Genomic DNA, 15,413 nt, shown 5'->3' with positions numbered 1-15,413 from the left:
AACCACTCACATATGGGTGTTTAGTGTTCTTCACTACTTTTAGTGAAAGGCCCAAATACTTGTGATTACCAGGAAAAAAAAAACATCAAACTTCCTCCCAATGACTTATATCACAACTCTTATTAAATTCATCAATAAGTGAAGACAATTGCTTGTTCAATTGTTGATGCCTTACTGATGGAGTATAAACTCTAATGAGTCATGGTTCAATTATCTTGTCTTCATCTTGCCCCATAAAATATTCCTTCCCCAAACCGGCCTAAGAAGGTGAGACCACCCCCTAAAAAAGGGGGGAAGGAGGAAATAACACATGTCTGGTACTTGGTAACATGCCCAGCCTTTTACCTTTTTTTCAATTCCTTGTTTTATAATTTATGTTAAAAACAACAGAAAAAAATCAAAGTTTAAAAACTCATAATCAAATTCAAATCAGTCTCAGTCACTTCTGATCCAACTAGAGTCATGATCGATTTTGGCCTATTCTGATAAATATGTATTTATTTTAAATTTTGAATTTTATTTTTTTTTGAAAAATAAAAAAAACCAATTATTGGCAAGAGATGGGCATGCGACTGCTTACCAACATGTGGACCAGTGGAGGCACAAACAGGACCTTTTGTACATTGGAATGGCAAAGAGTCTGTTTTAAGGATAAGAGAACAAAAAAAAGACACATTTTAGACAACCCAGCTGCATGCGAAGCTTTTTTTTTTTTTTCAAAACTATTTTAGAAGAAAATTTTATTTTTCAACCTTTTACCTAAAAACAAATGAAACAAATGAGTAAAGATCCTATCAGCCGTCCAATCCATCCGACACGAAACGGGTCCGTCAGGTGAAACAATCAATATGTCGTTAACATGGCCCAGCCACTTGTTAAGAATAGACCAGTTTTGTATAAACATTTCTCAATCATTTATAATCAGTTATGAGAAATTAAGAATTAGGATTTTGCCAACCCAAGACCAGGTGACCAAGGAAAAAAAACAGGTAAGGAGGAAGGGGATGGTCATTGGGCCCCACAGGGAAGTCAAGATTCCAGATTTTCCATCACTTATAGGATTTCAATTTTAATTGGCTTCATGTGATTTATTTTCTTTCTTTATTTCAACGTGATGTGAGGTTGAGTTGGTAAAAGTCCCAATTTATGTGGACCACAAGTTCCCCTAGTAGAGCTGTTTATTTTGATTGGATTGGTGGTGATCATTCATTCATCATCAGTAGCCAACCTTTAGCGCTTTGATTGATTGATTGATTTTTTTTTTTTTTTTTTTTCCCCTTTTTAGAAGAGATGGTTTTTCAAGAGGGATGATATGTTAAGTGGAATAATGATCAATTAACACTTTAATTCTATCCAAACTCAAGTGGTTATAAGAAAATTTTAACCAAAAAAAACATAAAATGATTATAAGAACATATGTGATGTACAATGTGAGAAACAATGTAAAAGATAATTGAGTGACAATAAATTTAGAGTGGTTAGGTAATCTTGCTATATAACTTCCATTACAAAGAGATTTTATTCTTGGGTTTTTCATTATAATGTTGGATTTGGTATATTTGATCTAGGCCGATTGATGGATTTGGTTTAATGGTCTAATTGAGTTGTGTGTTATTATGAATTTGTAATATAAAAGGTGGGGAATCTTCAAATGGGTGAAGTTTTAAAGAAGTTGAGTCTTTTCAAAAGAGTGGAAAAGTGTAGAGTCATCTAACCCATGGAGTCTTCTAATTATGGAAGAGGAGTCTTATAAAATAAGAGTGGTGTCTATTGTAATGAAATGATTGTATTCTTCTCTTGATCCTAATAGAAGTTTGGTCTCACTCAGTTGGCATAGAAAGTATCGTCAAACCACATGAATCTCGTGTCACTTCTGTAAGTGTATACAACATTGTGTATTGTATATGTTTTCTGTGTATTGATCACGCCTTAAAGCAAAACGTTTGGCTTCCCTTCTATGTCTTGATTTGTTAAATTTCTTATTTTATATGTACCATGCACTAGGTACATCCTTTTTATCTGCCCCACCCGTCACCTTGGTTCTAAAATTATTCTTCTCCATTGTTGTTGAATTGCGAGGTTTTATTACTTGTGGCTTGCCGTGAAAAGGACCAACCAATATTAGATATAGCTGATTTTCCACGAAATCTATTTCAGTTGATCGTAAGATGTTGATGGCCTTAGGTAGAGTGCACTCAATGGGCTAGGTCCCCCCCCACCCCACCCCACCCACCCCCCCACCCCACCCCCCAAAAAACCCTCTTTCGCTTTATCAACTCAGCTGCGCTTGGTAGCAATAACTTATCAGATTCTCGGCTAACTCCCCACTATTCTTGGGGAAGACGGAATAGATGAAAGCAGAGACCAGTAGGAAATAATACAGCTGGTTTGTAAGGCTAGAAATTCTATTCTTTGATTGGACCAAAGGCTTGGGAGGTGGCAACGCTTTGACAACGCTTGGGAGAGGTGACCATAGGCTTGCATCTTTGTAAGATTTCTCTGGCCACTCTCTTTCTCTTGTTCAAGCCACCCTCACCATATAAATCAATATTCCAATGGTATTGATCAGACTTTTGGCAATATTTTTAATCAGCTACATAGTTAGCACTGAAGCCAAAATACTTTACATCGAGATCAAAGAATGGTCAAATCAATCTTAAGGGGCAGCTGAGTTGATAAAAGATCTTTATCTCTGGAAGTGTGTGATTCTGAGTTTGACTCCTCTTATTTTCTGGAGTCACTCACAAGGTGTTTAGTACTATTCATTACTTTTGATGAAAATTGAATGAGTTTCATTCAACCTCAAAATGACATAGTTAAGCCGAAGGCTTGGATACCTATTTTAAAAATAAAATATACAAGAGTCTTCTACATCTACAGTTTTTCTAAATTTAGATCAATAGAATCATGAATAATTTATTATGTCTCCATGTGGGTTATATCAATTTGTAAAATCAAGTGGACAAAGAAATGGCTCCTTCACAGTTCACTGTGAGGGTGCCTCGTCTCACAACATTCTCTAATCAAGCATTACCTTTTAAATAATTTCCAAATTTGAGGTTTGAAAGCAAACCCATGTGGCCAATTTAGACAGAAGTCGATCTAGTTCAAAAGGGAATTAATAAAGACTAATCTATGTCAGATTCTAGATTTTTAAAATTTTTTTCTCAAATAAATTAAGTTAATGAATGAAAAAGATTATATATTGTTGTTTATATTATCATTTTACACATCAAGTTAATAGTAAATAATAAATTATTATATTTAATTAGAAAATAAAAGAGAATCCAACAACGTAAACTGATGTTGGAATAAACCTCTTACAATTTTTCTGCTTGTTTAAACTACAAATGTTATAAACTCATCATCCTTTAGGCGAAACAAGGCATATTGGCTTGCATCGCTAAAGAATTGATAGTTGCTGTATGGTTGGTAGGAATTCCGATTCCAAAATAGACTCAAGGGTTGTGTAGGTACCACAATTTTTAATGGAACCTCTATGATGCACCCATGTGGTCAAACCATCGTATATCCTCTCTAAACCTTTGGGGGGCGATATGCAACACATCCAAATGATCTGAATTGGCCCGCATCAAACCGTGCCTTTTTTAATTGGCCTCAAATTAGGGTATTGTGGAACTGGCCAAAAATCAAACTGCACCAATAGCAATTGATACCAAATTGAACATGGAAAAGTGGACAAAACCAAATCCAAACCGATAAGGAAACGATGTCAATCCAAAATCATTAAAAAAAAAAAAAATCCCATTATTATGTGTGTATATATGTGCATGGTAAGTCAAATCCAAACCAGACCGAACCCAATATCAAACCAATAAGAGAAAATCAAAATAAATCAAAACCCAACGTTCTATTACTGGTTTGGTTTCAAATTCATCCATTCTCACACCGAAATTGATTCAATCTAATTAAAATCGAATCAAACCAAACTGATTAATTGACACCCCTAATCGAAAAATAGGTCCCTCACTTCATCAAATTTTTGAAACTTCAATGAGGGACACTATCAAGGAAATATTACCTAACATAGGCTTGGAAATTAGAACAGTTATTCTCTGCAATGAGTGCGGCCGTGCAGTGAACATTGGATGGCCAAGAGCATTCGGGCACGTGCCTCGAGGTTGTCTTGACCATCTAATACTCACCGCACGATCACACTCATTGCTGAGGAAAACAGGAAAGTAAGCATATTTTTTTTTTAAGTAAAAAAAAGTGCATTTAGACACTTTACAAGTGGACAACCCACATTCAATTTTTCTCCCTAAAGGATGTGACACAAGAGATATGACCAACCCATCCAAAGTCCAAAAGGAAGAAGAGAAGGCGAAGAAAGGATGGAATAAATTATTATTATTATTATCTTACTAAGCTTGTCACCGTGGTCCTTATACCAACCACAACTAGTCAACAACTATTAGATTAAATTAGTCTCAAATGACAATAAAAAAAAGGGGTTGCGTTTGGACTTGGGATGCTGCCATTATAGATACCGGTGAAAATGACAAAACACAGAATTCATTAGTGTATGAAAGGTGTTTGATATAATGACTCAAAAGAGAGAAAAACCCAACAAGTGAGATTTAAGCGTGATCTTAGGTCTCAGTTGTAATGATAAACTAATCAAATAACCTTATAATATAAGGGTTTATCCAAATAAAGTAAAGATAAGGGTGTGATGAGAAGCAAATGATGAAGAACACAATAATTAATAATAGGAATTTTCCCCAAAAGAGATTTCGTATCTACCGACCTTAACTACTTCTCACTAATCTCTATTGCTTTATTCTCTTTTCAGTAGACCCAGTATTGGCCGGCCATTGTCCCACCTTGCTTGTTCTGTTCTTAAAAGTCTTGCCAGCTACTATTCTTGGACCCTCAAAACTCTCTTTTTTCTTACCCTTTCTTCTTCAACTTTGTCTATCAATTGGTCTCAAGGATCCAAAGCATATTATTCAATGGATCTTAAAAACTAATAATCCATGTTCAAACCCAATTATTAATTGGATTCATAACCTATATCTGATTATCTTAAGACCCAAAAAAAGAATTTATTTCCTCTCATAAATCATACCACCTCAATTAGTCAATTCCCTTTCCACTCTTCACCCCTCCCCCCACCTCCCCCTCTACTTTTTTTTTATCTCCAATTCAAACATTAAATATTATAAAAAATTCATTAATCACCACCTTTATCATCATCATCTTTGTTTCTGTCGTCTGTAGTCTCAATTGTTAGAATTTAAAAAGATGTTTTTTTTTCTCTCCTATTCAAATTACATATGAAGAAGGTTCTTTGAGCAAGCGTCATAGGGAAACACACCAATCAGGGGGTGATGGAACAATTTATAAATAAAGGAGAGAGAGATCATATCATGTGAGGGAAATAGAGAGAAAGAACGTGTCCTCAACGGTTGGCTCAAAGAACCTTTACCAAAAAATTTTTTTTTTCGGTAAACCTTTCCCCTATTACATAATATACATTACATTAGTATTGTAAGTACCATCATCATCATCGTCGTCGCCGTCGTCTCATTAAATGATAAAGTCATGAGTCAAAATATGATTATTAAAAAAACCACAACAATTTTTTAGTTGATAACAGTTTGATCATTGATGTATGCAATATTAAGAAATTCTTGCATGGAATATTAGATTTATATGCTGTGATATTCATCATTTATAATATTGAAGAAAAAAACTTTCAATAAGAATATAATATACCTTCGAGATTATTTTTGACAAGTTATCTTTTATGTGATTTTGGCTTCATGGTGTCCCACAGTTTGTATCTTGACTCATATTTTTGAATATTGAAGCTCAATCCTACTACTCTAGGGAACCAAAATTAGAAAATAAATCCTTTCAACAACTTGACTAGAGTGTCATTTTGCATATGTTGGTCCAAGCTTCATGGTACTTGACATTCCCAGTACATAAATTTTTTTAGCTGGGGAACTTTCCAATCAAGTATTAAGCTCATTTGTCTCATCATAATTTTGTAAGGAGAACAAAAGATGGTCCCATTAAAGTTTGGCCCATTCATTTCACCACCAGTGAATAAAAACAAGAGGAGAAAGTTTTCCTGCACCCATAAGGTATTGTCTTAAAACATTCTCCTTAATAGACAATGTCAATAATACCGTCTCCTATTGTGTGATACCTTCAAAGACCGCATCAAGAGATTCCCCTTCACGATAACTGAAGGAAACTTGGTACCAAACAAGGTGTAATGTGTAATATTTGAACCCTTGGATTTTCAGGAGGATAGAGCATAGGGAATGTGGTAGTTAAGGTCAGATTCTGATGCCAGAAAATCTTCCTAGTTGCATATGTTTAATATTTAACTAAGAGTTGAAATAAAAAAAGACACAAAAAAAGCATTAATTCCACATTATCTCTGTGCTGCAAGTGGATTAGGAGTAGGAGTTGGGACTTGGGAGACAGAAACCAACCCTCCACTAAGACAGAAAAAACCTCTACATGCCCAACAAAATTCTGGTATCTTTGATAATGAAATAAGCAAAGAGCTATAGATAAAAGACGCCGGATCAAGTCCTCGTACAAGAATCTGGTCTTGAGTTCTCGTACGACCCTTTTACCGACACATGTAATCCACTAAATTTTACTATCGGGATTACCTACAATATTTTTATCTCTCTTTTCCGATTTAAATGCCTTTTATCTTTCTTCTCTACTTAAATGCCCTGCACTGTTTTTCTTTATATATATATATATATATATAATTATTTTCTATTTTTACTTTAATTAATTGATTCCTACAATATTTATATTAAAACCCCAAGTCTAAAAACCCTTTTGATAACTCTATAGGTGGAGAAATTTCGTTTTCTTTTAACCACGATGATCCATTCATCTTACGCTTCATATGCATGGAAGAGGATATTAAAAAGGTATTTTGTACTTGTACTGAAACCCCATAGAGATTTGTGAACCCTAAGATGATGGGTGAACTGTCCTCTGGATGAGGAAAAATTCTTCTTTTTTCATTTTTTTAATTTGATTGCTTTGTATTGATACGGTAGATTGGTAGATGGTTTTAAGTGAACTTTAAAACAAAAATGTTAATGAAAATTAAGAGAGAGAGAGAGAGAGAGAGAGAGAGGATGAACTTAAGAAAAAAAAAAAGGAAACGGATAAGGGAATGCACTATTTTGTAGGATTAAAATAAAGCTATTTTAATGAAGTAAAAAAATTGATAAACAGTGAAGAGAGAGAGAGAGAGAGACGGAGACACAGAGAGAGAATGAACATAAGAAAAAAATAAGAGGGGGGGGGGAAGAGATAGGGGAGTCGATTATTTTGTAGGATTAAAATAAAGCTATTCTGCTGTTATAAAAAAATAAATTAATTAAAAAATTAAAAATTAAAAAAAAAAAAATATTCTCTTTTGTAGGATTAATAATAAACCATGAGGAGAGAGGAGTATGGGAAAAGGGATCCGGAGAGTAGGTACACACATCCATCTCTTAGTTGTACGAGAATCAAAACTCAGGTTCTTGTACAGGGACCTGATTCGGACTCTAGATAAAAGAGCTTTCAAACACTAAGCTCTAGAAACATTTTGGATGAACTTATTATTTTATCAAAAGATATAACTCTGTGAATTGTTCCAAAAATCCAAGCTGAGTCCCGATGACGCATGTGATTGCTGTGTATTACGATGACTTCCAAGAATGGATTACGTTGGTGTCAGTTCAGAAACATGGAATGACCCTTCACCTTTGTTAAAAGAATCTTAAGACACTCATAGGACAAGTACAACTGTACAATAATGGAATGAAAGCCCCAAGTCATTCCAGTTCTTGGGAAACAAACAAATGGAACAAATTATTTGCGACTTCAAAGAGATAAGAATCATGGAACAGAAACAAAAGAATAGAACACGACAAGATGTGCTCAAATCAATGAGAGGTAGGATCTCATTAAGTAATCTTATTATGTTTTTTAAATTATATATATATATATATATATATATTGGGGGTAAAGATCAATGGCAGATAGGGGAAAAATAAGTATGACAATGTGACACCTGCAGTAAGTACAAAATAGGGGAAAAATAAGTATGACAATGTGACACCTGCAGTAAGTACAAAATAGGGAAAAATAAGTATGACAATGTGACAACTGCAGTAAGTACAAAGATAGGGCGAAATAATCACCCCAACCTATGAATGCGAAAAATCTCACTCCTATTGATGCTCCTATGTATTGTGATTGACATCTACACTGGGCAAGAGCCACGCTACCAGGCAAAGAACCATCTACCTTGACAATTACATTCAAAGATACAAAATAGAATATGTTTACATAAGTTTATTACAACTAAAACCGTCCACTAGGCAATATCATAGACCTCCAGATAAGAAAATACCTAATGCATCAGAATGTTTCAACTTTTATGCAATAAATCTAAACAAGCATTTTCAATTTCTGATATTCACATATGTAGAAAGTAGATTCTTTATTGAACATCTCTTTCGTTCATAGGAAAACACCTATGAACAGAAATAGGATTTCTCAGGTAAGGACTGATTGTAACCAACTAATGAGAATCTTGTCCTTACACAACTGATAATAATACATTCAAGAATCTCATGTCATCCAATTCAATATGCACACAATAGGTATATTCACACTTGCAACTCGGAATCTCCATTCGTTAAAACACAATGTGACAACCATATGAACAGAATACACAGTCCCTCCCCAATTGTAAAAACTTTTAGATTTAAATCTAACAACATCAGTCTATTATTATCATCCAAACTAAATCAAATATTAAACCATTTATACTGTTTTAATGGACAGACTTCTAACAGACCACATCCTTTTAGGAATTCAAGTTATTTGTATAATCCATGACTCTAAGTTTCACCTACCGCAAGGTTTTCCTTCCTTCAAATCTCACCAGATCATTTCTACCCATACAGACAAGATGACTTTCTCCTTCATGCATCATGGTGAGAATATTGAGGGACTTCCTGAAGAGACATTCAACGTTTCAAGTGTTCCAAGATTTATCCGCTAGGTTGTAAAAGTTGAGTAGCATCGTCTTCATGTGAATTTAGGGTTACTGTTAACAAAACCAAATAATGAGGAATATTCAAGTTAACATTAAGGATAACCCAAAGTTGTAAGCTTAAGTAGGTTTCCAGAAGAAAGTACTTTCAACACTATTAAGGAACTCAAATTAGGCCTCTACAGTGAGTTTGCTCCAGATAAGAAAAATTAACAGAGATTTGGCACTACAAATAATCATATAGGAGAGTTCCAGGTCCACCAACAGAACTTCATTACAGAAGCTTTTTAAAAAATCAAAATCAAAATCAAATTTACAGACATCTATTCAATGGATGGAACACAGGAAACTGTTAAGTTTCCTCCATGCAATTACCAAAAGCAATGCCATGGTGTCCTGGTAAAGGATGAGACTTGTGCTATTTTACAATCTGCTAGCATCATACGTTACAGCAGGAAAAAATTACATGTTTGATTCTTCCATCCTAAATAACTCCTGCATGGCCAACAACAGAATTTTTTTACCTTAACAAGTAAGCTCTACAACATATTTCATGATTTCCATCACTGTTTCCAAGATGGGAGATGGACTTTACCTGTTTGGTGGTGGCTACTGATTGAAGTTGCCTCTCTTTCTTCTCACGTTGGCACTCTCCACACCAGCTGGAAAAAAATTTCTGATACTTCTTCAGCTCTCTGAAGACCGAACTGTTGAAACAATTTAGAATGGTTATGCATTGGACTTGCTCAGACATGGCTCTCTTTTACTCATTTAAGAACAGAAATAGAAAAAGTAAAAAACATATTGCTAACATCTCATTGACCATGTAAGTTTTGTACCTTTGAGTGCCACACAATAAAGAAATGTTGATACTTGGGTGAAATCCACAGATTTGGTGGAAAATCTCCCTCCCCCCACCCCCACTGCCTGATCCGTTTGGAAATCAAATAATCCATGGATTTCGAAATTCCTTGTAGATTTTTTTATTCTTGATTATTTTCTGATTTGAATTCTCCCCAGTTAATAAGAATTTAAATGAAAACTCCTTTTTTTAGGATCGATAATATCAAAATCTGATGATCCGTGCCCTGCAGTAATAATTCCTCTACCATTACGATATTTACCACAACAATGCCGCTATCCATAGAACAAATTATTTTGTGGATTGGATTTCACTTCAGTGTTGACAGCTTCATTGCATGTGTTCAAGGTAAAAGTTTGTACAAATGTATCGCAGTGATATTAAGTATTTTGATTTAAGTTCTCTTATTCTAAGAGGTGGAATAGAATAACCCGGTTGAAGTGTAACAATCATACGGCCTGCAGTCCAAATCATTCTACTGAGGAGACAGCTGTCTAATCTCACCGGCAGTTCAATGGTGGAAGTCATGGTTTAGTTGCCTATCTGCAGGTCCAACCTTAGTACCCACGTTGACTCTGTCCCGGAGCATATCAGTGGCGAAAGGAGAGATTTCGGGTCAAGGTTACACTAGCCGAAGATTTCAGTAGAATTCTACACGTTGCTTCAACCAATTCTGTACTCCAGAACAAGTCATAGTTTCCTCTCGGGACCAACCTGCCTTGCCAACTAGAGGGTGGGAATCTTCCAAGATTCTTGAGTTAATACACACTACCAGCAACTCTTGTTTTCCAGTGATGCTCTGGAACTCTAAAGAACTGAGGAACCCACATTCAATCAAGAGTTCTTTTTTCTGTATTTTTTTCTCAACATTATTGGCTCATATGCCACCCCCCCCCACACCGCCGCCCAGTGGCAGTGAATGTTAAACTTCACATTTCTGCCCAAAAACGAGTTTCTTTGCTTCAGCCACTCCACGAAGCTGTGGTAAGGCTGCGTGCAGACCAGGCCCCGCAATGGCGGGAGCCTCGTGCTGGGTATGCCCTTTTATTGTCGTTTTTCCTTGATAGCACGGTAGCAGTATATAATGTTGGCTATTTTGGTTGTTGCCACAGAAATGTATGCCTTGTTTTAACATTATTTGTTATGACAGTTTTCAATTGGGAAAATCTCCTTTTTGACAGTCCATTCAAAATAAAGTAAGAAACTATCTTGAAGGTCCATCATTCTGTGCCACGTGGAAGGGGGCCACTGGCACACGAACCATAAGATAAGCTGTACATGCCATGGATAATCCATTGTCAAATTTGTGTTCCCATCTCCACCAAATGGCCCCACTATTTATTGAGTTTTACCCTCTTTACTTCTTAAGGCTAACTAGACTGCTACTAAAGGTTCCAAGTTCCAACTAGTTTTCAGAGCTTTATACCTCCACAGGGGAAAATTGCAGACTGAAACTTACAACCATTGACAGATGATGATGTGGATGGGATCCACAAAATTTGAGAACCACCACCATGTGGCAGATATTTAGGCTGCAAGAAAAACTTCCCTTGATGAGCTGTCAAGGAAACATATTTAATATGTTGATTCGTTGCCTGAAGAATGAGCCTCTTTTACTTTTAAATAGGATTGAGATGTCCCCTTTTGTTTAGTAGTTCTCTGTGTAAGTCTCTTTAAAACTTTCTGTTAATTCTGTTTTGATCTTTTCCTTACTCTCATAAAAAAAAAAAGAGTATAGAAGGGTACATTTTCTGGTTACATCTACTAATTCAAAACTCATACACCTCTTTCGTATCTGCCTTTTGGCTCTAATTTTGGCAAGTTGCCGTTAAAAAAAGAGCTTGGTTGTTGGTAGATCAGTAAAAAAGAGACGGTCTTAGGTACCAGAATTACAGATTTAATCAGCAGTTATGAATCCTTCTACTTTCCCTTGTGCTTCAAGCATATAAGAAAAATATAATCATAGTTTTCATTCTGACCCTACCTTAGTATCTATCAATAGTACTTTAAATAGTTTAATGGACTTTTCTTATTTTTCTTTTAACAAAATATATGAAAAAATAGACCAGTTCGGACCTAGAGCAAAAACAAATCCACCATTTACTGCTCGTTCTAAATTTTTCGTTATATCAACGATTAACAATCCAACGGTCCAACTAAATAATCAAGACCATGATTATCCTTACTATAAGGAAGTCTTAGATCATTGGAAATATAGATATAAAGAGTCTTCAGACCCAACTGAATAGAAAAAACTTTTAAACATGATGCAAGTTTTCTATACTGAACACAAATCAGTTTTTAGAGAACATGCATATATGTTGTTTAGTGATGATGAATCTAAGACTGAAACAACGGATAAGTCTTCAGAAGAAAATGAAGAGCTAGTTGCAAACCATCCTAAGTCTAGCTCTAAATCGAAACAGAAAATTTTTTCCATGATCATCTTGAAAAAGATCCTAAGTTCGCCCCTCAATATGGAGCCCAAACTCATTTTGAAGATAACATCTTCACTACCAAAGAAGAAGATGATCCAACTCCCATATCTTTCTACCAAAGAAGAGATGACTTAAACAAGACCAATATTGTGTCAGGAGGAACCTATCTTGACCTGACCCATATACCCTTTAAAGACTCTGAATCAACAATTGATGATTGGGCACAAACTTTTGATATAATGATAACCAATCAAAAGAATTTATGGTCTAAAGAAAAATTCCTTGAGTACATTGCAGGAAACTTACAAGGAGATGTTCTGCAATTTATTCGAAAATACCAAAACACAGACGCGGGAAGAGCTATGAAGGCTGACCTTCTAGCTAACTTTGCTAGCTGGGAAGACATCCTTCAAGAATTTACTAAAATTATAAAAACAGAATTTTGTGGTACCAGACCCACTGATACCTACATAGATGATATAAGTTTTAATTTAACAAAATTAAAGCTTCATGATATGAATGCTTTTGAAGACTTTGCAAAAGCATACATGCATTATTATCATTTGTTAGATGGCACACATTCTAACCATTGGCTACAACAATTCTTCCCAAAACTACCACCACCTTGAGATGAATTATGTGTAAAACATTATTCTGAATATCTTACAAATTCAGGTAGTTCAGATACCTTAGGAAACCGAATCAATTTCGTTTTCCGCATTATTATTGACAACTACCTCAAAGCTAAAGCATCTAAGGCAATTAAACATAGATTAGACGATCTGCTAAAGATCAACGGTAATCCGCACTGATCAACAGCTCTGATATGAGAATCAAGTGATTCTCTTAGCTATCTAAGGGTGAAGCTGAAGAGCCACAGTGATCGTCGTTGATGCTCTGATACTAACTCTAGCTGGAGACTGCCGGGGCAAAGCCAGGGCAGAATACAAACAGAAATTTCATACAATAAGAGAACTTTACAGAAGAACTTCAGAGAGAATAGTGATACTAGAATAACCGATGATCACAACTGAGGAGAGGGTCTCCTTTTATAAACTCCGGATTTAAAAACCTCTGAAATCCGTGGATTTCAGTGTAACTTAAATCCGTAAACAGTAACTTGCTACAGTACCGGTAATAAGTGCATAGTTCCGGTAAAATATGGTGACGTCATCATGAGAGTCATGTGAGATGTCATAATGTTCTATATGGTTGGTCCATTTTATGCTTCCATCATATTATCAATGTTGTGCTCAGTTATAGAATCAAAACTTCCTGCCGAATAGTCCTCCATAACCTAGTAAGTCTTCATCCATTGCTTCTTATAAGGCAATGGTAGATTGGACATCCAAGAGTAAATCCAATGGTGCGTCCAATGGTATCAAGTCCATAATATTGTCAAGAAATTGATTTGCTTTAGTTTCTTGCTGAGGATTGACCATGTAATCAATATGAATGTCTGTGCAAAATAATCTTCGACCGTCGGTTACTTTGGTAGTGAATCGGTCTCCTTCTGCTTCAAAGGCTTTTCTCCTTAATGTTATTAAAGCACCTTTCCAAACTTATCAATGATCACCGTCTTGGATTATTTCAAGACTTATATCTTCTTCAATCTTGGGGGGTCCAATATATGAATCTTGGTTGGCAGTAGTAAGAATCCATATTTAATAGGGTTGTAAAAATGTTTTCTTTCCCGCCAGCCCAAAGAGGAGTAAATATTAAAAACCAAACCGGGACAACTTCCAATTTTTGAAAGTAATATAAATCATGGTTTGCATCATCATGGGTAGATGGCGGGCAAATTCTGTGTTTTCGGGTTGAAAAAAAATTCATCCACAGAGTCCCCATTCGATAGTGTGCATATCCCATAAGTCAGTGGAAGGATAAAAAAAGAACTCTAAAATAATTTTCTTGAAAAAACAAGTCTTTTAGATATTTTTTCTAATATCTGTTTAAAATGAAAAATATTATCTTCGACAATTTTTCTTTTGATAAATTTAAAGCATTCCTTAGGTAGTACATGCCTCGCCTTTTCATAAAGGCAAATTCGTTTGATTTTATGAAAAATACGTTTATCATGAAAATCAGTAAGAAATTCAAAAAGCTTGAGAAAATTGTTTATTTTCTCATATTAAATATCATTGTCAAAATTCGTTTGGGTTATGATTTTGAAGATCAATTCTTGAAAACATTTGTGGTTTACAAAATATTGAGCAAGGATTGTGTAAAGAGTATGCAAATCTTGTCTGAAAGCTTTTTTCTTATTGCCACAGTGTGATTTCCATACTTGATTAATCATGTAATAGACATAGTTGGGGAGTCCTTGATGTCTATGAAATTCAGTGATTTTGAATTCAGAGACTTCTGTAGGCTATTTTTGTAAGAGATTTCGAAGTCGAATATCATTTAGCATCTGAGTCACTTGCAGGTAAGTGAGAGGGGTCTCATATGGGTTTTGTGCCCACTGAATTTGAGAATATGGAGTTTAAGATAATAGAGTTTGTGCCCATTGAATCTGAGATAGTGGAGTCCATTGAGATATTCCTGGTGTAGGAGAATACTGAAATGATCCGTTTGGGGTAAGCGAAACTTGTGATAGATCAATCTTATTAGCAGGCCGTGTATATGATGCAGAAGATTTTTTCCCAAAAGGCTTTTGTGCCGTTGGTTTGCTAGAAGATTCCTTTGCAGTAAGTCTGCTTGAGGACTCTTTTGCCTTGTCTTTTCCTTTGATGGTTATCCATCCATCATTGCTTTGTTATTTATCCATTGTCTACTGAGATAATCTGCAAGAAAATTTCTTAAACTGTTAATATATTCTACTTCAAATTTATATTGACTAATTTCATTATACCAATTAACTCTTTTGGCATTTTCTTCACGTTTTTTGGATTTCAAAAAATCACGAACTGCCTGATTATCGGTCAGTATTAAAAACCATTTTTCTGGGATAAGAAAAATTTTGAATTTTTGTAATCGAAAAAGAAGGGCTAAAATTTCTTTTTCAAATATAATATAACGTATTTGTGTATACATGAATTTTCCTGAATTG

The 15,413-nt window shown here is 35.1% G+C and overlaps 1 protein-coding gene and 1 long non-coding RNA gene across 2 annotated transcripts in view; both read right to left on the bottom strand.

Annotated features, from left to right (window-relative positions):
• Nucleotides 1-7,819: 7,819 nt before the first annotated feature.
• Nucleotides 7,820-8,273, bottom strand: LOC122081502. The gene is made up of 2 exons (XR_006141102.1): nucleotides 8,120-8,273; nucleotides 7,820-8,071 (listed from the first exon to the last, which is right to left on the bottom strand). It is a non-coding gene; the product is annotated as an uncharacterized LOC122081502 (long non-coding RNA).
• Nucleotides 8,274-8,669: 396 nt separating this feature from the next.
• The window catches only part of LOC122082466 (2-oxoglutarate and iron-dependent oxygenase domain-containing protein CP2-like), a 34,736-nt gene continuing 27,992 nt past the window's right edge, over nucleotides 8,670-15,413 (bottom strand). Inside the window, exons 8-9 of the mRNA XM_042650056.1 lie at nucleotides 9,657-9,768; nucleotides 8,670-9,115 (exon numbers count right to left, since the gene is read on the bottom strand). Of these exons, the coding sequence (XP_042505990.1) occupies nucleotides 9,113-9,115; nucleotides 9,657-9,768 (115 nt within the window). The 3' untranslated portion in view covers nucleotides 8,670-9,112. The remainder of the gene's footprint in view (nucleotides 9,116-9,656; nucleotides 9,769-15,413) is intronic.

This window comes from Macadamia integrifolia, chromosome 6 (assembly GCF_013358625.1).
Source record: "Macadamia integrifolia cultivar HAES 741 chromosome 6, SCU_Mint_v3, whole genome shotgun sequence".
Lineage (NCBI taxonomy): Eukaryota > Viridiplantae > Streptophyta > Magnoliopsida > Proteales > Proteaceae > Macadamia > Macadamia integrifolia.
This window is presented reverse-complemented; position numbering and strand designations above follow the sequence as displayed.